Here is a 27,541-nt window from a genome sequence, read left to right on the forward strand (position 1 = left end):
AGTGGGGACTGGCGATTGGGGGAGACGGCTGGGCGACTGGAAGGGGTGGGATGAATACAGCATTTTTTGTTTTTAATTTTTGGTTCTGTTGAATTTTTGTAAAAAGAGACTGGAAAAAGAATATTGAAAGTATTAAGCAGAATGGACAAAAAAATGTTTCCAGTAAAAAGCACAAAAATGCCAGAGGAACTCAGCAGGTCTCACACTGTCCATAGAAGGTAAAGATATAAAACCCTTCTTGTGAGCAAAAAGTAGGCAGATGACTAAATAAAAAGGCTGGGGGAGGAGGATCATAGGCCAACAAGCAAAAAGCAATAATTAGACATGGATATAGAACAGGAGAGGAAAGATGAGGATTAATTGGGGGAAGGGTGCGGCTCTGTGAACTGCAGAGCTGGAGAAAAGGATGCCAAGGAGGAATATCATCTACTGCATCTGGTGCTCCAATTGTGGCCTCCTCTACATTGGAAAGGCTGGACACCGACTAGGAGGTCGCTTCATTAAGCACCTTCTCTCTGTCTGCCACAAGGGTGGGGATCTCCTCATGGCCACCCATTTCAATTCCTCACCCCTTTGATGATGTGTCTGTCCATGAACTCATGATCGCCAGACTGAGACCACATGCAAATTGCATTAACGTCGACTTCTCCGGTTTCCATTAGGCCCGCTCTCTACCTCTCCATCTATTTCTTTCTTTCCCTATGCCTCCTTTTTTTCTCTCTCCCCTCTCTCTCAGTCTCTCTTCCTCCAGCTCTCCATTCACAGAGCTACACTCCCTCTCCCAATCAAATTCCACCTCCCCTCTCCAAAATCCAACTGTCACCTTTTGCCTGTTTAACTGTGCTCCTCTCCCCTAGAATTTTTATTCAGGCCACTGCTTGCTCTTTGCTCATTCTTTGAAGAAGGGCTCAGGCCAGAAACATTGATTATATATTTTTACAATATATTAAGGCTGAGTTCCTCCAGCATTTTTGTAATTTAACTACAATCAAAGCATCTGCATACTTTTTATTGTACTATGATGTAGAATATATTTCCAGTAGTGGGAGAATCTATGACCAGCCTTGAAATAAAATGATTCTCTTTTAGAACAAATATGAGGAGATAATTTTTCAGCCAGATGGTTGTGAATCAGTGGGATTTGTTGCCATAGACAGCTGTGGAGGACAAGTTATTGGATATATTTAAAGCAGAAATTGATAATTTCTTGTTTAGTTCCTGCATCAAAGGTTAAAGGGAGAAGGCAGGAGAATGGGGTTCAAAGGAAAAACACAACAGCCATGATTTGAATGGCATAGAAAAGCTAAATTTCCTAAATTTATGGTTTAATTTGAGAATTTAAATGTAAATAATGTAAAGAATTTTTTAAATGGGAAAAGAATAACTACAAAGTAGAGTTTAATGCACAAACAGAAATGATTATTCATACATAAAATGGCGTAAAATAAATGCTAGAAATTAGTAAACAGTGTATTAACTGTGGGATGTCTTCAAATTCAAGATGGAAATGCAAAGGAAAAATCAACAAGTTCTGTCAAATGGAAAGGGGTTATATGAAAATAACTTATTGGATTAAGAATTTAAAACTAATCTTAAATTTAAAATACAATTCATATTGATCTAATAATATTCAAGATTCAATTTATTGTCATAGTAGTAAAAATGTCATATTACATGAAATTTCTTTTTGCCTGCTGCAAGATAGATTCGCCACTGGCAGGAATTGCCTAAGCGCCTCTTACAGTCACACTTAATGCAAAAATCACAGGAAGCACTTAAATCATAGAATGAAATATAAAAAGGTGACCAAAGAGGGAAAATAAAGAAAACCTATAAAGAAAGGAACTTAGATTAGCATGTGAAAATAGAAAATAAAAATTCAGACAGGATATATGTCCACATTAAAGGTAATTGTAGAATGGAGATTAAAAAAATATTGGGCACCTATCTTGCACCCACTTCACATCTCCTTTCAAAAGGTTCTGAAAGGGCCGCATGGATGGCGTAGCAGTTAGCATAACACCTTTACAGCATCAGCAATCAGGACTGGGGTTCGAATCTCGTGCTGTCTGTAAGGAGTTTGTATTGTTACAGAGTTCTGTGTTGTGTATTGACCGACGTGCTGTGTGGTTTTATCTTAAAAAGTGAGTTTGCCTTAGAGAGCCAAGGTGAAGGTGGTCTGCTGAGAGAGTGGGAGACAGACTGAGCATGTGCAGAAAATGAAAAAAAAATTCTGGACTTAGATGATAAACCACCACTGGGTGGTGCTGTGGGGTGGAAGAAGGCCCAGAGCATGAGTCATGGTCTGGAGGACAGTTTAGAATGTTGGGATTTCAAAAAAGGATGAACATTCCGAAGGCAGCCAGAAGGATCCAGACCAAGCCAGTTGCTCCTCTCTCTGCAAGCAACACAAGACAACTTCGAATTTTGTGCTCTCTCTCTATCAAAGATCTTTTGGCTTCAAACAAACTGAATTTTGTTTATGATCTTTGCTTTGGTTGAGATCGAAGTTTTGTGAGTCTTGTGTGTTTTGTGTTTGTTTTTCTGTGGGCTGGTTGGAAATATAACTTAGACTTTAATTACATATGTTATATTTAGGCTGGGGAATTTATTAGTTTTACACTGTTATAGAAATTTGTATAGTAACCAGTAGGCATTGTTATAAAAGGGGGGGATTTTGAAGGTGAATTTTTTGTTAATAAAGTAATTGTTTATCTTTACCCCTGAGTGATTGCTGGTTTGATCTTGTAACAGTATGTTCTCCCTGTGACTGCGTGTGGTTTTACCCCGGGGTTCCGGTTTCCTCCGACTGTTCAAAACGTACCGGGGGTGTAGGTTAATTGGCATAGCCTCGTGAGCTGAAATGGCCTGTTATTTCCTAACTTTAAAAACTTGTATTTATTTAAACTGACTCCATTAATTGGGAAAGACAAGAGTAAAAATAAGAAAAACTAAGCATTCAGCAAGCCAGGCAGCACTAAATTTTTAAAACTTTTTTAGGGCCAGACCCTTTGGCAGAACTGAAAATACGAGAGAAAAGCAGGAGGGTAAAGAATAAGAGATAGGAAAGAAGTTAATAAGAGGAGGAATAAAAAAGCTGATACAGAGCTGAAGGTGAGTGATAGAGTAAAAGGAAAGTCTTTTCTATGGATGCAAAGGAGAAGAGGTGTCAGAAGGGGGAACACAAAATTGTACAGGCGAGAGAAAGGTTCAATAGGAGGAGGCAGAACAAGAATGGTGTAAGGAGAGGTCCTGCAGGATGAGCAATGAGCAGAAGTGATTAACAATGAGTTGGAAACAGTGGCTGGAATGAAAACACACCTCAACCATGAGAATAACCTGCTGGTTTACTTAGTGAAGGTGAACTTTTGGAATGTTTTGCTAAATATTTAATGCTATTCTTTCAGACAATTTTGTGCATATACAATGAAGAAAAATATGATTTACCTGAAATGAATCGAATAGTACTGGTTCTTCTATGTTATTAGGCTCTCTTGTTCCAAGTAAAATTTTCCCATCAGAGTACCCAACTGCCATTGGTTTACCTTCACTGTACCAGGCAATGCACTGAACAGCAACTGAATAACAAATTAAAAATATATACTTATGATGTTTTAAAACATGAAAATCACAATGCATGTATATATACATCAAAAGTTAATTTGAGAAAGGAATGTAAATACATGCAAGCAAAAGAATCTTCTCGCAATTATCTGATAAATAATTGAGATCTATGCCAATATTATGTTATGAATATGCGATCTTGAAATGTTTTTGTTCAAAGTATAAGATATTCTCAAGTTCCTTTCTAAGTTGCACACAATCTTGATTTGTAAATACAAGGCCAGTCCTTCATTGACATTGGCTCCAAATCATAGAACTTACAACCAATGGCATTGTGGGATTACTCTCCAATGAAGGACTGCATCAGTTCAAGGCAGTGAACACACACCAGTGGCAATTAGGGGGGGTACAAATATTGACCTTGCATGGTTTTTCAGATGCAAAAAAAGTGAATAAATACATTTTTAAAAAGTGACACTGAAAATGATCAAACTTTGTACAATGAAACACCAAAACATTTATAATTGATAGGAAAAATATTCATTAACATCATATGATAGCTCAGAAGTTAAATGTGAAAATATAGAATTTGTAAACAATGTTATTTTTAAGGGTTATGCTGTGTTGCAATCTTTTCCAAAGTCATTAAAAAATGTTTTTAGAACTAATGAAGCTGAAATTGTTTCAAATGTAGTATGAACTGTGGGCCTTTAATAGTGTACTAATCGTTATGCAGACACAAAAGTGCTGGAGAACCTCAGCAGGTCATGTAGCATCGATATGAAGGAAAAAGTATATAACCAATGTTTTGGGTCTGAATCCTTCATCCAGGTTTGAATAGAAAGCAGGCAGGCACCTGAATAAAATGAAGAGGTGAGGAGAGAAGAAGGGCAGGGGGCAGAGCACAGACCAACAGGCAAGAGGTCAAAGGTGGATAATGGTGGGAGGACAGAAGGGAATAAAGCTGAGGTGAAGGGGAGGAGGGGTAGCTCTTGAATGGAGAGGGAAAGGGTGGGAAGCTAGAGGAAACAGAGGTAGCGGGAAAGAGAGAGAGAGAAAGTGTAACAGAAACTGGAGAAGAATATATGTTAATGTCATCTGGTTGGAGAGTGCCCAGATGGAATCTTTATTCATTGATAAGCAACCTATTAGACTTTAAAACAGGAAATTTAACATTAGTAACATTGTCTTAGGTACTGATTTCAACATTCCTTTCTTCTTTGGCTTGGCTTCGCGGACGAAGATTTATGGAGGGGGGTAAAAGTCCACGTCAGCTGCAGGCTCGTTTGTGGCTGACAAGTCCGATGCGGGACAGGCAGACACTGTTGCAGCGGCTGCAGGGGAAAATTGGTTGGTTGGGGTTGGGTGTTGGGTTTTTCCTCCTTTGCCTTTTGTCAGTGAGGTGGGCTCTGCGGTCTTCTTCAAAGGAGGTTGCTGCCCGCCAAACTGTGAGGCGCCAAGATGCACGGTTTGAGGCGTTATCAGCCCACTGGCGGTGGTCAATGTGGCAGGCACCAAGAGATTTCTTTAGGCAGTCCTTGTACCTTTTCTTTGGTGCACCTCTGTCACGGTGGCCAGTGGAGAGCTCGCCATATAACACAATCTTGGGAAGGCGATGGTCCTCCATTCTGGAGACGTGACCCATCCAGCGCAGCTGGATCTTCAGCAGCGTGGACTCGATGCTGTCGACCTCTGCCATCTCGAGTACTTCGACGTTAGGGATGAAAGCGCTCCAATGGATGTTGAGGATGGAGCGGAGACAACGCTGGTGGAAGCGTTCTAGGAGCCGTAGGTGATGCCGGTAGAGGACAACGGCTCTGTATACGCTTATCTTTGTGAGGTTTTTCAGTTGGTTGTTTTTCCAGACTCTTTTGTGTAGTCTTCCAAAGGCGCTACTTGCCTTGGCGAGTCTGTTGTCTATCTCATTGTCGATCCTTGCATCTGATGAAATGGTGCAGCCGAGATAGGTAAACTGGTTGACCGTTTTGAGTTTTGTGTGCCCGATGGAGATGTGGGGGGGCTGGTAGTCATGGTGGGGAGCTGGCTGATGGAGGACCTCAGTTTTCTTCAGGCTGACTTCCAGGCCAAACATTTTGGCAGTTTCCGCAAAGCAGGACGTCAAGCGCTGAAGAGCTGGCTCTGAATGGGCAACTAAAGCGGCATCGTCTGCAAAGAGTAGTTCACGGACAAGTTTCTCTTGTGTCTTGGTGTGAGCTTGCAGGCGCCTCAGATTGAAGAGACTGCCATCCGTGCGGTACCGGATGTAAACAGCGTCTTCATTGTTGGGGTCTTTCATGGCTTGGTTCAGCATCATGCTGAAGAAGATTGAAAAGAGGGTTGGTGCGAGAACACAGCCTTGCTTCACGCCATTGTTAATGGAGAAGGGTTCAGAGAGCTCATTGCTGTATCTGACCCGACCTTGTTGGTTTTCGTGCAGTTGGATAATCATGTTGAGGAACTTTCGGGGACATCCGATGCGCTCTAGTATTTGCCAAAGCCCTTTCCTGCTCACGGTGTCGAAGGCTTTGGTGAGGTCAACAAAGGTGATGTAGAGTCCTCTGTTTTGTTCTCTGTACTTTTCTTGGAGCTGTCTGAGGGCAAAGACCATGTCAGTAGTTCCTCTGTTTGCGCGAAAGCCGCACTGTGATTCTGGGAGAATATTCTCGGCGACACTAGGTATTATTCTATTTAGTAGAACCCTAGCGAAGATTTTGCCTGCAATGGAGAGCAACGTGATTCCCCTGTAGTTTAAGCAGTCTGATTTCTCGCCTTTGTTTTTGTACAGGGTGATGATGGTGGCATCACGAAGATCCTGAGGCAGTTTTCCTTGGTCCCAACAAAGCTTGAAAAACTCATGCAGTTTGGCATGCAGAGTTTTGCCGCCTGCCTTCCAGACCTCTGGGGGGGATTCCATCCATATCTGCTGCTTTGCCACTTTTCAGTTGTTCGATTGCCTTATATGTCTCATCCAGGGTGAGAACCTCATCCAGCTCTAGCCTTAGGGGCTGTTGAGGGAGCTGGAGCAGGGCGGAATCTTGGACTGAGCGGTTGGCACTGAAAAGAGATTGGAAGTGTTCTGACCATCGGTTGAGGATGGAGATCTTGTCGCTGAGGAGGACTTTGCCGTCTGAGCTGCGCAGCGGGCTTTGGACTTGGGGTGAGGGGCCGTACACAGCCTTTAGAGCCTCGTAGAAACCCCTGAAGTCGCCAATGTCCGCGCTGAGCTGGGTTCGTTTGGCGAGGCTAGTCCACCACTCATTTTGGATCTCCCGGAGTTTGCGCTGAAGATGGCTGCATGCGCGACGGAAGGCTTGTTTCTTCTCTGGACAGGACGGCTTTGTAAGGTGAGCCTGGTGGGCAGCTCGCTTCTTTGCCAGCAGCTCCTGGATTTCCTGGCTGTTTTCGTCAAACCAGTCCTTGTTTTTCCTGGAGGAGAAGCCCAGTACCTCTTCAGTGGATTGCAGTATGGTAGTCTTCAACTGATCCCTGAGGGTTTCAGGGGACGGGTCTGTGAGGCGGGTTGCATCGTCGAGCTTTGCTTTGAGGTTTGCCTGGAAGTTTCCTCTCGCTTCGTCTGACTGCAGGTTTCCAACATTGAACCTCTTTCTGGGGGCTTTATTGTTCCTGGGCTTTGGCTTGAAGTGAAGGTTGAGCTTGCAGCGAACCAGCCGGTGGTCAGTGTGGCATTCCGCGCTAGGCATGACCCTGGTGTGGAGCACATCTCGTTTGTCACTTTCTTGCACCAGGATGTAGTCCAGGAGGTGCCAGTGTTTGGATCGGGGATGCATCCAGGTGGTCTTAAGGCTGTCCCTCTGCTGAAAAAGGGTGTTTGTAATGACAAGCCGCTGTTCTGCGCAGAGCTCCAACAGGAGGCGCTCATTGTCATTGCACTTGCCGACGCCATGCTTGCCCAGGATTCCTGGCCAGGTTTCTGAGTCTTTGCCGACACGAGCGTTGAAGTCGCCCAGGATGACAACCTTGTCGGCTGTAGGGGTGCGTTGGATGAGGTTGTGCAGGTCGGTGTAGAACTTGTCCTTTTCTGCTGGTTCCGCCTGGAGGGTTGGAGCATAGACACTGATGAGGGTGATGTGACGCTTGTTTTGAAGCGGGAGTCGCATGGACATGATCCGGTCCGAGTGGCCTGTCGGAAGGTTTTCGAGTTTGGAGGCAATGAAGCTCTTGACCATGAAGCCTACACCAGATAGGCGTCGTTCATCCGAAGGCATGCCAGACCAGTAGAGTGTGTAGCCCGCGCCGCGTTCTTGGAGGCTGCCTACATCTGCCAGGCGGACTTCACTGAGAGCGGCTATGTCGATGTCAAGTTTGAGGAGTTCATGTGCGATGAGGGCAGACTGACGTTCAGGTCGGTGGCTGTCAGCCTTGTCTAGCATGGTTCTGATGTTCCAGCATGCTAGCTTGAGTTTGTGAGCATCTTTTGAGGGGGAGGACGTGGAGGGGGAGGGCGTGGAGGGGGAGGACGTGGAGGGGGAGGACGTGGACCTGTCCTCGGGCCTGCGCAAAGGAGCTTTTAGGTGGAGTGCAGTGTGCGCAGTACTGGCCCCACCCTTTACACCCATGGTTCGTGTGCCGTGGCCAAGCAAGCTGGGACGTGGCAGCGAGGTCCTTGGGTCGTAGGTTTTATATCGGAGTGGCCTTCTCCTATGCAGGTTTCTTACCCGGGCTGGAGGGGCCTGCCTCCCCTCCTAGGTCGGTCCATACTGCCCGGACCGGGGCCGAGGCCGCCGCAGCTCACCCTGTGCCTGGACTGGGGCTGCCGCCTCCCACTCTCTGCCCGGATCGGGGCCGCCGCCGCCTACCCTTCGCCCGGACCGGGGCCGGGGCCGCTGCTGCTCTCCCTGTGCCTGGACTGGGGCCGCCGCCTGGGCCGGGGCCGCTGCCTCCCACTCCCTGCCCGGACCGGGGCCTCCGCCTGCCTCACTCGACTGAGGCCGGGGCCGCCGTCTCCCCCTTGCTCCTGCCTGTATCGGGGCCGCCGCCGTCTACCCTTCGCCCGGACCGGGGCCGGGGCCGCTGCTGCTCTCCCTCTTTTCAATCTTCTTCAGCATGATGCTGAACCAAGCCATGAAAGACCCCAACAATGAAGGCGCTGTTTACATCCGGTACCGCACGGATGGCAGTCTCTTCAATCTGAGGCGCCTGCAAGCTCACATTCACCCTTCTTATAAAAAACATACATCTTGTTAAACGTTTGTTATTTTAGCTTCGATGTTAAGCATGTACATTTCAAGCTATATTTCATTCCAAAATGTTTCTAAAAAAAGTTATTTAGAAGCTGTATTTTTAATTTTCTGATTTGCTGTTGGAAGCCTTCTTTAATGCTGTGGGCTGATCAGATTATCTAATGACATTGCTATTGATGAATGCTATAAAGCTACTAAAACTGACAGCAACAAGTCATTGGAAATGTTTCTTCAGTGTGATCACCAGATCTTAATAGAAAAAATTTGTTAAGGCCAGTGACAAGCACCGTCATTTTATCACTGATGGCAAAATCCATGCCATTAAAAAATCTGAAAATACAAGCCACTTCTTCCTATTCTGGACAGTTGACAGTATGGGTGTGGTCTATTTATGGGACTGTGCAAATCTATGTCCTTTGGTTGTCATCAGTTCTATTAGAAATAGTTTCTCATTATTTGGTCTGGAACAATCATTCATAATTTTGGATGGTACTAATAAATCTTCTCTGTTCAAGGGATAGTCACATTTCTTTGTCCACTTGGCAGAAATATTTCACTTCTGACATCACTGTTCAAAATCTTTTCTCATGCCCTGAATTCAACATAGCACTCCATGCCCTGAATTCAACATAGCACTCCAGTTGTGAGACACAGTGTTAATTATGAAGTTTTAGCACAAGTTCCTCATATTGGTGTTTAGATGAAAAAAAGTGCAATAATTATACTTTACAAATAATTACATTTGATCCTTATATTTTCTTCATGTCGCAAAACATCTTCCCTGGTCACTGTCTCCAACTGCTCTTTAAACAATTGTACACTTGTATCTCAAAGTCTCTGAACCCCTCACCTCATTAAAAGTTGTCTTTTATAATACCTTTCCTCATTTTTCACCATAGAGCATCTTTTCAAATTTACCTGGATTAAATTCTGAATGTCACTTCTCCGGTTCTTTTGCTGTCTACAATTTACTGATGTCTGTCACCTTGGAATTTTGGAACTATGTCTCCTTATATCCAAGCCCAAAGAAGCAATGATACCAACACAGATCTCTGACAGTCAGTGCTCTGTTCTTCTTTCCAGTCTGAAAAGCAACTGTTCATTCTGCTTTCTGCCCCTCTGTTAACTTCATATTCCCTCAATTATAGTCATTTAATCCAATGGCTTTAATATTAATCCAATGGCTTTAATATTAATCATTCTCATTCTGAAAGCCCATGGGAGGATCAACCACAATACCCCAAACAACTGCATTTCTTCAAATAAATACTTAGTCCAGCACATTTTTCTTTTTCAAATCAAGGCCAACTGTCATTTATTACCTTATTCTTGACCAAGATAGTATTAGCTCAGATTATAATTTCAAAGTTTTCTTACCACCGGTGTCTGTCTTTTAATTGACAATCTTATATTTTTTGTTCCTTATAAATTAAGGATCTAACATTTGCAATGCTCTAGAACTTTGATATCATTCCTACATGAGGAGAATTAGAAAAATGAGGCCAAAGACTGCAATGTCTACCACGAACCAATCTGGGATTTCTTTAATTTGGACTGGGTGAATTTCTACTTTATTGAGGACTACCGATATATTTTTTTTAAGTACCACCATTTTTTCCCCCATTCTGTTCAATATCTTTTATCTTCTCTATTTCTCCATTTTTGTTTGGAGTGACGGCAAAGGTTAGGATTAAGATCAGTTTCATCTTAGAAATAAAGGTTCAATTCAATTTAAAAAATGTACTTTTCATTGTGCGTACTTACCCATATACAAATGAATTATTATATAATCGTAAATTTTGTATTTATGCTTATATGCTAAATTTAATAAAAATAATGTTAAAAAAAGAAAAAAATGTGCTAAATCGAAGGCCAAAGCTAAGATGGTGCTGCTTATGAAGACTGACTCATGAAAAGATTAGACTATAATTACAAAAATGTCTGTGGCAGCTGCTGAAATGTAGGATTGTTTTCAACCATCAGATGAATGTTCATGTTACCATTATTTAAAACCTACCATCTTTTCTCTGACAATGCACTAGGTCGATCGTATCAGAAACAATATCCTCTGTAGCTTCGATACAGCCGATTGATCCATCCAGGCGTCCTACTATCAGAACCTCTGGTTGTTTGCTGCTGTCTTTACTTAAGAATGGTGCTTGGACATCAGCCCACGTCAAAGCAGTTACCCAGGAAGGCTGAATTCTCATATGGATATTATTTCCTTTGAAAGAAATATAAAATTATCAACTTTTAAGAGTGACAGGGTATACTGGAGAGATTGAAGTCTTCAGAAAAGAAAGAGGAAAATACCAGATATAGAAAAGGTACAAATACATGAAGGAATACTGAGAAAAATCTACACACAAAAATAAAGACACATTCAAAATAAAAGTCTCAGAGAATCAGATTTATTGTCAGAGTACATATATGTCATCACATAACCTGGAGATTCCTTTTCCTGTGGGCAGACATAATTACCACTCATATAAACAACTAAACAAATGTGCACAACTATGCACTAGAGAGAACAACAAACAAACAATGAAGTGCAAAAGTAAGAGTCCTTAAATGAGTGCCTGATTGAGTTTCTTGTTGAGGAGTCTGATGGAGTGGTAGCAGCTGTTCCTGAACCTGGTGGAGCACTGATAAAGCACTGCTGCAGCAGGCACATTGGATCAGTTAATTTAATAAATAAATAAATGAACACTATCTTTCTAAGCAATATCCATTCTTTGCTTTCAAATGTACAAGACCACTCCTCTTTGGCATGACCAGATAGATTTACTAAAAGAGCAATCATTTTCTGAGAAAGGATCCCAGAAACTTTTTTTCTAAGCAAGTTCCCTTGTTTGATGAATGCTTCCAGCATTTTTCTGCTTTTGTTTCAGATTTCCAACAATTGCAGTTTTAAAAATAATCATGTTATTTTTTTGCCCACAGTTAAGACTTTATGTTGAACATTAAAACCATTTGAAACCTCAATGCAGCATTTGTGTAATGACTATGTCAGTTTGACCAGCTGTTCCCACTGCTGCCATCAGGAAAGAGGTTTAGGTGTCACGGGACTCATATCACTAGGTTCAGGAACAACTGTTACCCCTTGAGCATCAGACTCCTAAAAAACAGACTCTAAACCTATCCTATCTATGTATCTGTCCAATTTTATTTTTATAAACATTGCAAATGCACCTCCCTCAACCGGCATCCTGTTCCATACAGTCACCACTAAAAAAGTTACCCCTCAGGTTCCTGTTAGATTTCTCTCCCTTCACATTAAACCAATGTCCTCTGGCTACTGATACTGTTACAGAATAAGTTAATACAATTATGGCTGATTGAAGGAGATCAGTTTTTGTGTGTCCAATGAACAACAAATATCTCTCTCTGAAACTAACAAGAACTTTCCTGAACAGTAACAATTTAAGTTAAAGCACCAGAGCCTGGTGAATATTTTAAATGTTAAATTTTGAAAAATTACCACTGAACTGGGAGAAGTGGAAAGTAAATGATTGAACAGTGAAACAAAGAACTTTCCTGAACACATTATATACACATGCACTTAGAAAGGAGTTAAATTAATAGTAATAAGTTAAATATTAATATTATTATGTATGAAGAAAATTTAAAACATTTTTTTGTTCACGTAACCATTGTCTTGGTGAATTTCTGTTGCGGCTGGATTTTGGAGTCCTCTGGGCTCGTAACAATACCCTTAATCTGGGCAAAAGTCTCAGAGGGTTCACTCAATCCATTTCTCTCTTGATTTTGTATATCTTTATGAGATCATCCCTTATCCTTTGTTCCACAGAATAAAACCCTAGCCTGTTCAACCTCTCCTTACAGCTGAGGCTTTGGAGTTCTGGCATCATCCCCGTAAATCTTCACTGCACCCTCTCCAGCTTGACAACTTCTTTCTTGCAGCACGGTAACGAAAACTGAACACAATATTCCAAATGAGGCTTCACCAAAGTCTTATACAACTACAACATGACATTGTAATTTCTCTCCTCAATACTCTGACTGATAAAGGCCAATGCATCAAAAGCCTTTTTGAGCACCCTACCTGTGATATCACTTTCAATGTACTGTATACCTGTACTCCTAGACCTCTCTGCTCTATGACACTCTCCACATCCCTGATGTTCACTGTTTAGGTGCTACCCATGTTAGGTCTCCCAAGATGCAACACCTCAAAATTCTTTGTATTAAATTCTATCAACCATTCCTCTGCCCACCTGCACAAATGATCAAGATTCTGCTGCAATCTTTGGCAACCGTCTTCACTATATACAATACCAGACACTCCATAAACATGATAATAATGCCATGTATGTTTTCATCTAAATCATTGAAATAGATGACAAACAGTAATGGACCCAGCACCAAACCCTATGGCACACCACAATCTTCAAGTCCAAAAAAAAAACAACCTTCCACCATCACACCCTTTGTTTCCTTCCATGAAGCCAATTTTCTATCCAACCTGTTGTTTCACCTTGGATCCCATGAAATCTAAATGGCCAGAGCGACAAACTTTAAAGTAGTCAATGAACAAAAGTTTGTTTCTTAAAAATTAAATTATATTTCCCATTTTTCAACATCAGATCATTCTCAATATAAAAATTAGCCCTTTGGTTAACTAGGCCATGCCTTTCCCATTTAATGCCTGCATCTCTTCAACATTGTGATTGTATTTTATCCCACCATCTCATCTGGAACCATGTTACAGATATGAATCACTCTCTGCATAAAAAGCTTAGTTCTCAGATCCATTTTAAAACTCCTTTCCACAAAATAAGCACATACCTCCTTATTAATGATGCCTCTACCATGTTTATTGCGTAATTTACAACTTTGCAGCAATTTCTGCAACCTTGGTTGGTTGACAACTGGAGGAGTGAACTATGCTGCTCTCTGTATCATAATATGAATGAGGAGGAATGAAGACAGTAAAGAGAAGCTTTACTGGAATTATAACAAAATTGAGATGTTACACTTGTCAGGAGAATTGAACAATATGAAGGAGCACTGAGGAGTAACTGTAAAAATATCTTTAAGATTATGGAAGCCCTTGAGAAGGAAATTGCAGAGAATATATTTTTAATGCAACTATTAAGGTTGACATTGATCTATAAATCTAAAAGAGAATTCGAAGGAAGTTTTTTTGAATCCGAAAACTGGCTTGATAATGATATTCGCTACTGTAATAGGTGACTGAAGGGTCTCAAATTGATGAATTTAAGTAGAAGCCAAGGAAATGGATTTGAAGGATAAGCTGATGTGGTTATAAGACAGAAAATAAAGGGAAATTTATGTAGAGCACAAACGCCAATAGGGATCTGTTACGATGAATGTATTATTCCTGTGCTGTAAATCCATTGTAAAAAAAAAAAGATTTTGATATTTAAAAATCACTGTATTAATATTATGAAATTAATGCTACAAAAGAAACAAGTATGCAAAGTACATAAGTAATAAGATTTCTTACCGTCAACCTGATATACATTGACAATTTTGTCTTGTGAAGTTGCCACAAATCTGCCATTTGCACTCCAGTGTACAGAAGACAAATTGAAGTCACATGTAGGACTACATTGGGCTTTCTCCGAGTCCTCACTGACACATTCAAGGAATGGGGAAAAAAATAAGGATAAAAAATTGCAAAGATAGATCTCATCTTAATATGCTAAACAATACAAAATGTCCCTTTTATTATGGGAAGGGTTCGGACCAATCTGAAAAAGTCATAAGAAAGAATTTCCACATCTTTGTAAATTTAATTGGAATTATTAAATTTGTCTCTGTTCCCCTTTCTCAGATTAAGAGGTTAGAACCCCAGCTTGTGGCATGATAATTCGGGAAGTGGAGTGGAGGGAGGATAGAATCGGCTGGAAAAAATGGATTGATTGGAGGAGTGAAGATTTCAAAGGTTAGATGGAATTTGTGTTACCAAAAGCGTATTGAATTCCAATAGTTATGGACAGATTATGGGCTGGACTTTGGACCCAAGACCAGAAAACATGGGCCACACAAAACCAGGCAAAGGAACAGGAGAACCTGGAAGAGCACAGGTTTATTTGAGCCAAAATATTTCCATGGACATTGTGTGAAATAATCTTAAATGTGATAGTGAATAAAAAGGAATATGCCTGAACTCAGGCTACTTTTTGAAAAGACTGCATACTTCAAAGTATGTCTTCTTTATTCAGAAGCCAGTTCGAGAGAGACATTTTAGGATATTTAGAAATAGATAATTGATATAATCTTCTAAGATGATATACACTTCCCATTTTCTAAAGTCATTAAATTGATCCCCAGTGCCAGACTCAGACTGGTCCTGAGGCTACTGGCCTCATGCCCAGGCAGGCCCTTTAATATCTGACTCCAGGGTAAATCAGGCTGTGGTTCATGGGTTCACACTAGCAGCATTACATTTTTATCTTTGCTCTTCAGCCCAGTCTCTGAAATGCTGCTCTTGGTCATCATCTTCTACTGCAGTTCTAAGTTCATGTAAATGCTGTGGTAACATCACAGGCCACTTCTATTGAAGTTGGCTGTGGATTCCAGGCCAAGTCCCCATGGCCTTTTTGGCTTCAGGGAACACTTTCACGCCATAACAACATCATGGGGTCGGCCAATTTTTATTTCAAAAATGGGAAGTTCTTAACCATATGAAATTGCTGGCAACTCAAAGGGATCAACATTCTGGATTGGTGGGAGGGACTGAAATGATCAGTAAGGAAATTGGAAGACAGAATGATGGAGTCAAAGGAGGTGGGGTCAAATAAATGATACCCATGTAGATAAATCCAGATAAGATGGATTCAATGTGTTATATCAGATTTACAGGAGTAAATTTACAGGAGAAACTCGAAAGGGGATTAACTGATGGATTTACCAGTGCTCTTTTCTCTTTAGTTACCTAGTTTCTTCAGGTCCTGGAGATCTCATAAAATTGACAAGTTGAAGACAAGCAGTTATTTTAATTTACCATACTCTCTCCTGCGAATGTGTATGTTTCTCAGTTCCCATGATCTTTGCAGACTCTTTTAGAACTGAGAGTGAGTTAGTTAAAGTGGGGCAGGGCTGCTAGATCCAAACCCATGCACTTAATGGGGAATTGAAGTCATCCATCTGATGCCAGGGTCAGGGACATCTCTAATCAAATTCATAGCATTCTGGAAGGAAGGGCGAGCAGCTAGAAGTCGTGGCCCATGTGAGGACTCATGACAGAGATAGAAGTAGGGATGAGGTCCTGAAGAGAGTATATAGGGAGTTAGGAAAGAAGTTAAAAAGTAGAACGTCAAGGGTGGTAATCTCAGGATTGTTGCCTGTGCCATGCACCAGATAAGGTAGGAACAGGAAGCTGTGGCAGATGAATGAATGGCTGAAGAGTTGGTGCTAGGGGCAGGGTTCAGATTTGTGGATGATTGGGATCTCTTCTAGTGAAGGTCTGACCTGTACAAAAAGCATGGGCTGTACCTGACCTGGAGGGGATAAATATCCTGGCGGGCATGTTTGATAGAGGTGTTTGGGAGGATTTAAACTAGTTTGGCAGGGAGGGTGGGAATCAGAATGTAAGTTCAGAGATTAGGGTAGAAGGTCTAAAGCATGATGCACAGACCAGACCATCAGCACATTTTAATCTGCATCGATCATCAAGTAGCTTTAGACACTACTTCAAGCACTCATTCAAATACCACCTTCAGAAAGTACATTTCAGATTTGAACCATTTAGATGAAACATTTCTAAATCTCTTACTTCTATCCTTAAATTTTTGATACTATGTTTCCTCCGAAGGGAAAAGCTTTGACATAACCGATTCATTCTAAATTTCCTTCATAGTAGCAAGTCATTTGGCCCATCAACTCTAAAACTGGTGTACAGGGGAATCTAAATCAGCCACTCTATTCCCTCTACTCTATTCTCCCCACATTCTCATCAATTCTGTCACCCAGCTGCACATTAGGTACAACCTGTAGAGGCCAATTGACCAATCAATACTGCAGCACAGAAGGCAACTAGTGCATTTGGAGGAAACTCATACAGTTACGTGGAGAATAGGCAAACACTTTGCAAATGGCACTGGAGACGAGGATTCAATTGAAGTCTATACTCCTTGTAATTTATGACTTATTCAAACAACAAAATGAATCAAAATATATTCAAGTGAATCGCGAATGTCTGAAGATGCTGTGAATGTTGTAACACACCAAGATGCTGGAGAAACTCAAGTCAATCTTTCCAGCGTCCATAAAAAGCAGATATATTTTTGATGTTTTGGGGCTGAGCCCTTCTTCAAGGAATAAGCAGAATGAGCCAGAAGCAGGAAATCCCAGAATTCAGACAATGTTGATTGGGGGAGGAATCCAGACCAACCAAAGATGCTAATTGGATATGATAAAAACTTATCACATTTGTACAAAAGGAGACAAGAAAAGGGAGAGACATGTGATGGAGTGGTAGGGTGGGGGGCGGTGGAAAGTCAGGGAAGTCTACATTAACAACATCTGGTTAGACGGTGCCTAATTGGAAGATGAGGTGTTACTCCTTCAATATGCCAGTGGTCTCAGTCTGGCAGTGCAAGAGACCATGGACAATCATGTCAGCAAGGGAATGGGAATTGAAATCGGTGGCCACTGGGAGATCCATACTATTGCAACAGACAGAGCCGAGGTGCTCAACAAAGCAATCTCCCATTCTGCGCCCAGTCACTCCGATTTAAAGGAGACCACAACGGGAGCACCAGATGCAGTAGATGAACCCTCCAGATTCACAAGTGAAATGTGGCTTCACTTGAAAGGGGCCCTGAAAATGGAGGTGAGAGAGGAGGAATGGGCGCAAGTGGAGCATCTCCTGCAGTCACAGTAGTAGGTACCAAGGGGATGATTGGTGGGGAGGAAGGAGTGGACAAGAGAGTCACAGGGGGAATGGTTCCTGCTGAAGGCAGAGAGGGGAAGAGAGGGGAATGTGTATCTAGTGGTGGGATCACATAGTTGGTGGCAGAAATGGCAGAGGAGGATGCGTTGGATGCAGAAGCTGGAGAGGTGGTAGGTGAGGACAAAAGGAATTCTGACGCTGCACGAGAGCGGGGGGGGGTGGAGGGTGGTGCAGGGCAGATATATTGGCAATGGAGGATATGTGAGTGAGTGCAGAGTTGATTCTGGTAGAAGGAAGGTCACATTGTTTGAAGAAGCAAGACATCTCTGATGATAGCATGGAAGTCCTTGTCCTGGGTGCAAATGTGACAGAGACTGAGGAATTGAGAGAATGGAATGGAATCCCTATAGGGGACAGGGCGAGAAGAGGTGTAGTCAAGGTAACTGTGGGAGTTGGTGGGTTTATAGAAGATGTCTGTCGAGAGTTTGTCTCCTGAGATGAAGACAAAGAGAGCGAGGAAAGGGAGAGAGTATTGCTAGAGATGGACTAAGTGAATTTGAAGTCGGGGTGGAAGTTGGCAGCAAAATGGATGAAGACAATGAGCTCATCATAGGTACATGAGGCAGCACCAAACTAATCATCAATGTAGCATAAGAAGAGTTGAGGGGACTTGCCTGTGCAGGCTTGTAGCATGGATTGCTCCAGGGTAGCCAACAAAAAGGCAGGCATAGCTGGGGCCCATGTGGGTACCCATTGCTATTTCTTTGACCTGAAGAAAGTGGAATGAGTAAAAGGTGAAATAATTGAGAAGGGCTTTGAGGCCTTCAGTATGGGGGTTGGAGACGTATAGGGATGTCCATGGTAAACGCAAGGTGATTGAGTTCAGTGAACTGGAAGTTGTTGAAGTGATGGGAGGTCGGAGGCCATGCCAGGGAGATGACTGGAAATGACAAGTACAGAGATGGTGCGTGAGAGGAGATGTCTGAGAATTGTTGTCTGGCTTCGGCCAGATAGAGTTCAGTGTGCCAGACCACAACAGTGCTACCCTTGCTTTGGGTTTGATAGTGATGTTCAGATTGGTGCAGAGATGGTGGAGGGTCAGGCATTCTAAGGGGGTGAGAATTGAATGAATGAAGGAAGTAGTGAGTAAAAACACACAATGCTGGAAAGACTCAGCAGGTCAAATTGTGCCCTTTGTGTAGCAAAGGCAGAGATATATAACTGACGTTTCGGGCTTGTGTCCCCCTAAGGTCCCCTCTATATCTCTTACTCCTTACCTTAACACCATGTCCCTCAGTTTCATTCACCTCCGTAAGGGGAAAAGTTCACTGCTGTATACTATATCTTTATCGTTCATATTTTTATATACCTCAATTATTTCCCCTCTTGTCCTCCTCCTCTCTCCAGGTAAAACAGGCCAGGCATCTCCAGTCTCTTCTCAAAACAGAACCATAGAACCTTACAGCACAGAAACAGGCCCCTTCGGACCTTCTAATCTGTGCTGAACCATTTTTCTGCCTAGTTCCACTGATCTGAACCTAGTCCATAGCCTTCCAAATTCTTTTTAAATTTTAAAATTGAGCCTGCATTCACCACTCCAGCTGGCAGATCGTTCCACACTGTGTGAAGAGGTTTCCTCTTATGTTCCCCCTAAACTTTTCCCCTTTCACCCTTACCCCATGTCCTATGGTTTGTATCTTACCTACTCTCAGTAGAAAAAGCCTACCTACATTTACTCTGTCTGTCCCCCTCATGATGTCAAATACCTTTTTCAAATTTCCCCTCATTCTTCTACTCTCCACGGAATAAAGACCTAACCTGTTTAACCTTTCCCTGTAACTCAGTTCCTGAAGTCCAGGGAACATCCGAGTAAATCTGCTCTGCACCCTTTCTATCTTATTGATATCTTTTCTGATGTTAGGTGACCAAAACTGCACACAATACTCCACATTTGGCCTCACCAATGTCTTATACAACTTTACCATAACATCCAAACTCCTGTACTTAAATACTTTGATTTATGATGGCAAATATGCCATATCTTTCTTATCGTGTGCTGACCAGAACTGCACTCAATACATCAGCTGAGTTCTGTTCACATTGAGAAAATTTTTGATAAATCTTTTGACCATTTTATATTCATTATTTCTTGAAGTACCACAACTTCGAGCTTTCATATACTTGCACCAAGAGTAGACAAGTTTGCAGCTGTTAGAAACATACCAAGTTTTAAAGCAAACAGTTTGTATTAATGCAACTGCATTTTTGGTTAAAGTCCACAGGCGAATGGTACGATCCATGGCACCCGTGGCCAGCAAACCCTTGGCAACTGACCAGGAAGAACTTGTAACCTGTTATTAAAATCAAAATAACCAGAGATTATATTATTTGCAATCCCCTACAAACAAAATCATTACCACCAAAAATTACACAAATAAATGTGTTATGCCTAAATGTTCTCACATGAAATGTAATCTTATTCAGCCTTCATGTACTAATAATACAACAGCCTAACTTGCACATTTATTTCATGAAGCCAAACACATTCAGTAGCATGAGGAATAAAATTAATAACTTTATTTTGTCTCTTTGGAAAACCGCGATCAATGGAAATACAATGAATTTGCTTCTCCTAAAGTATGCAATTTTCAGCCCAAAAATGTTGTTAAATTAGTAATAAGGTGATTGTTTATGTACAAAATAAAACTAAACTTTATCACAGAAGCCATTGAAATCATGCATATACAGTAAAATCCCCATTATCCAGCACCTACTGGGATCACAGATGCCAGAAATGCAAATTTTCCGGTTGACTGAGACTCATTCTTACATTGGCTAATACACCTGCATTATGAATACACAATTTAAAACATAAAAGACAGTGCAAAATGTAAAGTAATTTGGAAAAAGAAATCAGTATTGCAGTCTTTAATTATGTAAAGTTTACTTTAATTAAGTAATTCCCGTAACTTACAAAATTTAAATTTAAATTCAAAGCCCGGTCCCTGGAAGTAATACGTTGGCTGCTATGCTAACCATCCCACTGTCATAAATTTACAGATAAAGTCTTACTAATATACCTAATGCTAATAAAGATACACAGTCTTACTTGGCAGGAATAGGGAGACACTTTGGGCAAGTTGTCTCAGCGGTGAGCGGCATCAGACGGCTCTTCAACCTGATGTCCTTGTGCTGACCTACTCACCTCCACGTCTCTGTCCTGGTCAGGCCCTTGGCACACCTTCTGTTAAATTGGAACCCCAGTGCTGGTGCTGTAACACCATTGTGCTAACCACAACACTAACCATGCTGCCATTATAATTAAGCCCCCATTCTCTAAGTTTACAGATAAAGCCTTAATAATATACTTCATAATATACTAATAAAGATACTTACCAAGCAAGGATAGCTAGACACTTTGAGAGAATTGCCTCAGCATTGAGCAGTATCGGCCAGTTCTTCATCCATTTTATTCAAACACAACTTTATTGAAACTTTATTCAAACGGCTGCTGCGGGTGGGACAGGACCAGGGCACACTGCTGGCTGAATATTTGCTCTCAAGGGGTTGTGTGTGTTGCTTTGGAGAACATTATTTATACAATTTTAAACTTTTATTTAAAACTTTATTCATTCTTATTTAATTTTTCAAAAATATTTATTTATTTCTTCGATTTTTTTGCCAATTGTTTGATTTTTTGGTTGATTAAATGCCAGATGATCTGGATTTTACAGTAATCCAGAATGAGAAAAAATAACCATATAACAATTACAGCACGGAAACAGACCAATTTGGCCCTTCTAGTCCACACTGATCCAAGTACCCTCCTCTAATCCCACTTACCAGCACTCTGCCCATTTCCCTCCATCCCCCTCCCATCCATATACTTACCCAACTCTTTCTGAAATGACAAAATTGACCGTGTCTCCACAACCTTTCCCGGAAGCCCATTCCACCCAGTAACCACTCTTTGAGTAAAGAAGTTCCCCCTCATGTTACTCCTAAACCTTTGCCCATCAACTCTCAACCCATGACCTCTTGTATCCATCTCTCCTACTCTCAATGGGAAAAGCCTTTCCACATCAACTCTATCTAGCCCTCTCATTATCTTAAACACCTCTATCAAATCCCCTCTCAGCCTTCTACTTTCCAAGGAATAAAGACCTAATTTGCTCAATCTCTCCTTGTATTCCAGATGCTGAAACCCAGGCAACATTTTTGTAAATCTTCTCTGCACTCTCTCTATCTTGTTAATATCCTTCCTATAAATCGGTGACCAGAACTGCACACAGTACTCTAAATTTTGGCTCATTAATGCCTTGTACAGTTTTATCATTACTTCCCAACTCCTATATTCTATGCACTGATTTATATAGGCAAGCATATTAAGGGCCTTCTTCACCACCCTATCCACATGAACTCCTAACTTCAGGGAACAATGCACCGTTATTCCTAGATCTTTCTGCTCCACTGCATTCTTCAATGCCTTCCCATTTACCACATATGTCTTGCTTTGATTATTCTTTCCAAAATGAAGCACCTCACACTTATCAGCATGAAACTCCATCTGCCATCTTTCTGCCCACTCCTCTAAGCAGTTTAAATCCCTCTGCAATCTTTGAAAACCCTCTTCATCATCCACAATTCCCCCTATTTTAGTATCATCTACATATTTACTAATCCAATTTACCGCCCCATCCTCCAGATCATTAATATATATGACAAACAGCAACAGTCCCAATACCAAACCCTGAGGTACACTGCTTGTCACCGGCCTCCAGCCTGACAAACAATTATTTACTACTACTCTCTGGCACCTTCTTACCAGCAACTGTGAATCCATTTGACTATCTCCAAATTAATACCCAAGGACTTAGTCTTCCTAATTAACCTCCCATGCAGAACCTTATTGAAGGCCTCACTGAAGTCCATATAGACAACATCCACTGCTCTACCCTCATCAACATTCCTAGTCACCTCTTCAAAAATTCAACAAGATTGGTCAAACTCGACCTTCCACGCACAAATCCATGTTGAGTGTCCCTGATCAGACCTTGTCCCTCCATATACTTATATATTCTATCTCGAAGAACGTTTTCCATTAATTTACCTATCACAGACGTCAAACTTACAGGCCAATAATTGCTAGGCTTGCTCCTTGAACCCTTTTAAACAAAGGAACCACATGCACATCAGGCCAACCCTCTGGCATTATACCCATCTCTAATGACATTTGAAAAATCCCTGCCAGAGCCTCCAATATTTCCTCACTAACTTCTCTCAAGGACCTGGGGAAAATCCTGTCAGGACCTGGAGACTTATCCACCTTTCTATTTTTCAAAAGCTCCAGTACTACCTCTTTCTTAATCACTATAGTCTCCATATATACCTCCTTTGCTTCCTTTACCCTGCACAGTTCAATATCCTTTCATCAGTAAATACTGAGGAAAAGAAATTGTTCAAGACCTCCCCCATCTCTTTTGGCTCCACACACACTTGTCCTTTCTGATTCTCTATTGAACCAATTTTGTCTCTCACTTTACTTTTGCTATTTACATATTTGTAGAAACCTTTTGGATTTATTTCCACCCTGCTTGCTATAGCCACCTCATACTTTCTTTTAGCTTTTCTAAATTCATTCTTAAGATTCTTTTTACATTCAATCTAGTACCCAAACATCTCCTTTTTTCCCGTTTCTTATATTTATTGTAGTACTCCCTCTTTTTTCAAACCAAGTTTCCAATATCCCTTGAGAACTATGGGTCTCTCAAACTTTTGACCTTACCTTTCAACCTCACAGGTATATAAAGATAGACAAGCATCTTATTTCAAGTGTCTCTCTCCCTCTATAATGGTCCAATAAACTCCCTGATATTCAGAATTCAAGCAACCGGTAGTCTCAAGCAACCAGCAACAAAAAAAAAATCACAGAAAATAAAATTAAAAATTAAAATAAAAAAGAATAAAATAGGTAAAAAATACACAAATTTAAAATTGTAAATGTCTTCTGAACATATAAACCTTTGGTGAAGATGGAAGCAAATATTCAGCCAGCTGAGTGCCTTGGTTGTGCTTTGTTTGTAGCAACTGTTTGAATAAAGTTGTGTGAAACAGCAATGGTGCCACTCGGGATGAAGAGCAGTTGAGGTGACTCTCTTAAAGTGTCTCTTCATTCCTGCTTCGTAAGAGTTTTCCTGGTCAGTGGCTTTATATGTAAACTTGGGGTTGGGTTTAATATCTAGAATGTTATTGTTTGTCTTTTAGGCGGTTCCCTGGAGGGGGGGGAGGAACCCCTTAAAGGATAAATGTTCTCAAAGAATGAGACTAAAAATAAAATAAAATGCTTTAAGATTGATATATTCATACAAGTGATACTTGTTCAGTGTAAGTACAGTGTAATATTTTTGCCTTTTAAACTGTTTAATTTTAAATCAGGTGCATTAGTTAAGGCATTGCAAGAATAAGTCGCAAGCATGGGAAAATACACTTAGCTGGCATCTACCAATCCTGATCAGTGCCTGATAACCAGGGTTTTATTGTATTAATTAAAGAGTATCTTAAGCAAAATAATTCTACTAGAAATTTATTTATAATGTTATATAATCAGGGGCTGAATTTTCATAATAACTGTTATTATGATATTTATGTTTTTAGCAATAAAATTGTTGCACTGAATGTACACACACAAGTGTAAGATTTAAATAAATATAGCACCTTTTACCTAAAGCTGTTAATTATTTTGTAATTGGGTTAACTTGTACTATAGGAAAGATGCCAGTTAAGGAAAACAAATAAAACTGCAAATGCTGGAATCTGTACAAAAACAGGTGATGCTGGTGTAAGATCAGCGAGTCAGGAACACAAGTCCTGTCTGGCTGCATCATTGTGTGATACGGTAGCTGCAAAGCATCAGACCAGAAATCTGTATGGAGGATCTTTAAAACAGCTGAGAGGATCACTAGGGTCTCTCTTTCCTCTACAGACACTGTACAAAGTGGGCTCAAGCCCAGCTCCTAATATTCAGGGATAACTCTCTTGCTTTTCTTGGAGATAATGCTGTGTGATCTTTTTATGCACACTCGAGAGGGGTGTTGGGGCTATAATTTAATGTCTTAATGAAGGATAGCAATATCAGGTTTAGATAGAATGCCAATCTAAATTATTATGCTCAAGTCACTAATGCAAAACTTGAATCCACAACCTACTGATTTCAAAGGTGAGTGTTCGACATATTAGAGAATGACCGACGAAGGAACACGAGTAACATTTAACTGCAACAGTAATCGTTCCAGTTCATCAAGTCAAGATGAACCTTGGAGAGGGAGACTAATCTATTTATATTTGTTCTACTCTTACAATTTGAAATCATCCGGTCTCTGTTAATAATTATCTCACAATGAAATGCAAATAAATTTATTTTCATTTAACTATTGTGACTTATCATTTTGTATTCCTGTTCCTTTGTTACTGCAATTGTGGCTGACCAACTGCCCTCACTTCAAAGTCTTTCTCCACTGTTGAAAACAGATTTTGGGATACAGTATAGATATTATGAGGCCAAATTGTGGTGGGGAGTAAATATTTTCTCATTTTAACAAAAAATAATACATTTAGCTTTTTAAAGTTATTTTAAAACCAGTACATTGTGTACCATTCCTCAGAACACAGAAGAAATCTACAAATCCACAAAATTAATTACTTATTTTACCTGTGATTAATTTTTATGACATCTAAATTGGGAAAAAAAAGTTCAAAATCAGATCTTGATGTGAAAATCAAGGGAATATATAATTTCCTATGTTACCCTGCAGTCTTCATCATTTATACTATTTAGCATTTTAATTTAATAGTGTTATAATATACATCCAGAGTAGAAATCATGTTAAAATATGAAAAAGTGTACCCGATTCCCATGTGCTTCCAGCTTTACAGTGGGGCATTTCCGAAGATCTCCTGCCAAATCTGCATAGGTTTGAGGTCTAAACTGGCTGTTCTTTTCTGTTGTAGATAGGACCTGCACAAGATGCTGTGCAGCCCACTGGCGATGTCCAGAACCCAATCTCCCAGACAGGCAACAAGCTGCAAGTGCATTGGCAAGTTCCAAGGGCCCAACATGGAAAGATGAGTAAAAATATGGAGATGAAGTATGTGTAACATCTGGAAGAGATTAAAATGCTTTCAATAAAGAATAATTGAATAAAATCTCAAAATTGTTCAATCAAAGAAGGAACCAATTCGATTCTGGTTCAAAAGAGCAATTTGTTCCATTTAAATCCTCATTGATTCTGTTTCCACCACCCTCATAGGCAGAGTGCCATACATTTATTACAGACATATCTTATTTGTTCTTAGTTGTTTCCAGCCCTCTCTTGCCATTTACTTTTTGTTTTACACACACAACTAAGATTTTTGGGTTCTTTGTTTTATCTGTCATGCTATTTTCATACTGTAGCTTTGTCCATCTTTTCCTTTACTCCTCCCCAATCAACTTATCATATGTAATCATCCAGCATCTCAATTGATACTAAGTATCAAGTCCATTACTTATTTTATTACCTTGTAAGCTTTAGTTTTGGTTCCTGTGCTGAGCAAATGGATGACAAATCTTCACTTTTAAGGTATGATATTCCACTTTAAACTAGCCAGATCACTGACTCATTCCATTGAAGGCAGTTGTCCTTCAGCTAAAAGTTCTATTTTACATAGTCCCTTGCCATTATAAATTTGATATGATTATGTTTCTCCACATTTTTCTTCACAAAATCATTCTAATTCCTCAGAATAAGGTCCAGCAATACCCACTCTCCGAGGTTGCCTAAAAACATCCTGCCAATCAAAACCTTGAAACACCTAGATAGCAAAGATGCTTACATTGGAATGCTCTTTATTGCCTACAGTTCATCATTCAACACTATCACCCCCTCAAAATTATTCAGCAAACTACAGGAACTGAGCCTCAATACTCCAGTCAGCAATTGGTTCCCAGATTTCCTCATTTTCAGGCCCCAATCAGTTCAGATTAGCAAGAACACCTCCTCTATTATCTCCATCAACACCAGCTGCGTACTTAGCTAACTGGTTTTCTCGCTTTACACCTGTGACTCTGTGGTTTGGTACGACAGCAACACCATCTGAAAATTTGCTGACAATACTACTCGAGTGGGCTATATAAAAAGGAGTAATGAGTCAGCATACAGAAAGGAGACTGAAAACTTGGCTGAATGGTGTACTAACTATGACCAAGGAACTGGTTGTAGACTTTAGGAAAAGAAAATCAGAGGTGTTCGATCCAGTGATCATTGGGGACATTGGGGACATCAGAGGGGGAGAGGGTGAGCAAGTTTAAATTCCTGGGAGTTACTATCTCAGTGAACCCATCACATCAATATTGTTGTGAAGAAAGCACATCAGCACTCTACTTCTTCAGGAATTTATGGAGATGAGCTGAACACCTTTTATGCTCACTTTGAAAAGGATAATTCAATTTTATCAATGAAAATCCATGTAGAAGCTGTGCGTCTCTGAGGTCAACATCAGAACATCCTTCAAGAGGGTTAACCCTTGCAAGGTTTTCGGCCCTGATGGTATACCTAGCAGCATATTGAAAATCAGTGCCAACCCACTAACTGGAGTGTTCACGGACATCTTCAATCTCTCATTGCTCTAGTTGGAGGTTGCTTCAAGAGGGCATCAAACATCCGGTACCCAAGAAGAGCAGAGTGAGCTACCTCAATGACTATCTTCCAGTAGCCCTCACATCTACTGTGATTTAATGCTCTGAGAGGTGGGTCATGGCCAGAATTAACTTGTGCCAAGGTAAAGATGTGGACCAACTGCAATTCACCCACTGCCACATTATTGCACCACAGCAGATGCAATATCAATGGCTCTA

At 40.8% G+C, this 27,541-nt stretch overlaps 1 protein-coding gene across 7 annotated transcripts in view; it reads right to left on the reverse strand.

The window, feature by feature from the left end:
* Nucleotides 1-27,541, reverse strand: part of LOC138757224 (probable E3 ubiquitin-protein ligase HERC1) — a 309,739-nt gene that overhangs the window by 64,311 nt on the left and 217,887 nt on the right. For 6 of the 7 annotated variants that reach the window (XM_069924220.1, XM_069924216.1, XM_069924217.1 and 3 more), the window contains exons 52-56: nt 25,553-25,806; nt 19,873-20,000; nt 14,257-14,384; nt 10,783-10,989; nt 3,448-3,578 (exon numbers count right to left, since the gene is read on the reverse strand). In XM_069924220.1, coding sequence (XP_069780321.1) covers nt 3,448-3,578; nt 10,783-10,989; nt 14,257-14,384; nt 19,873-20,000; nt 25,553-25,806 — 848 coding nt within the window. The remainder of the gene's footprint in view (nt 1-3,447; nt 3,579-10,782; nt 10,990-14,256; nt 14,385-19,872; nt 20,001-25,552; nt 25,807-27,541) is intronic. The other variant, XM_069924219.1, reaches the window with a different exon arrangement.

This window comes from Narcine bancroftii, chromosome 3, assembly GCF_036971445.1.
Source record: "Narcine bancroftii isolate sNarBan1 chromosome 3, sNarBan1.hap1, whole genome shotgun sequence".
In the NCBI taxonomy this organism is placed as follows: Eukaryota; Metazoa; Chordata; class Chondrichthyes; order Torpediniformes; family Narcinidae; genus Narcine; species Narcine bancroftii.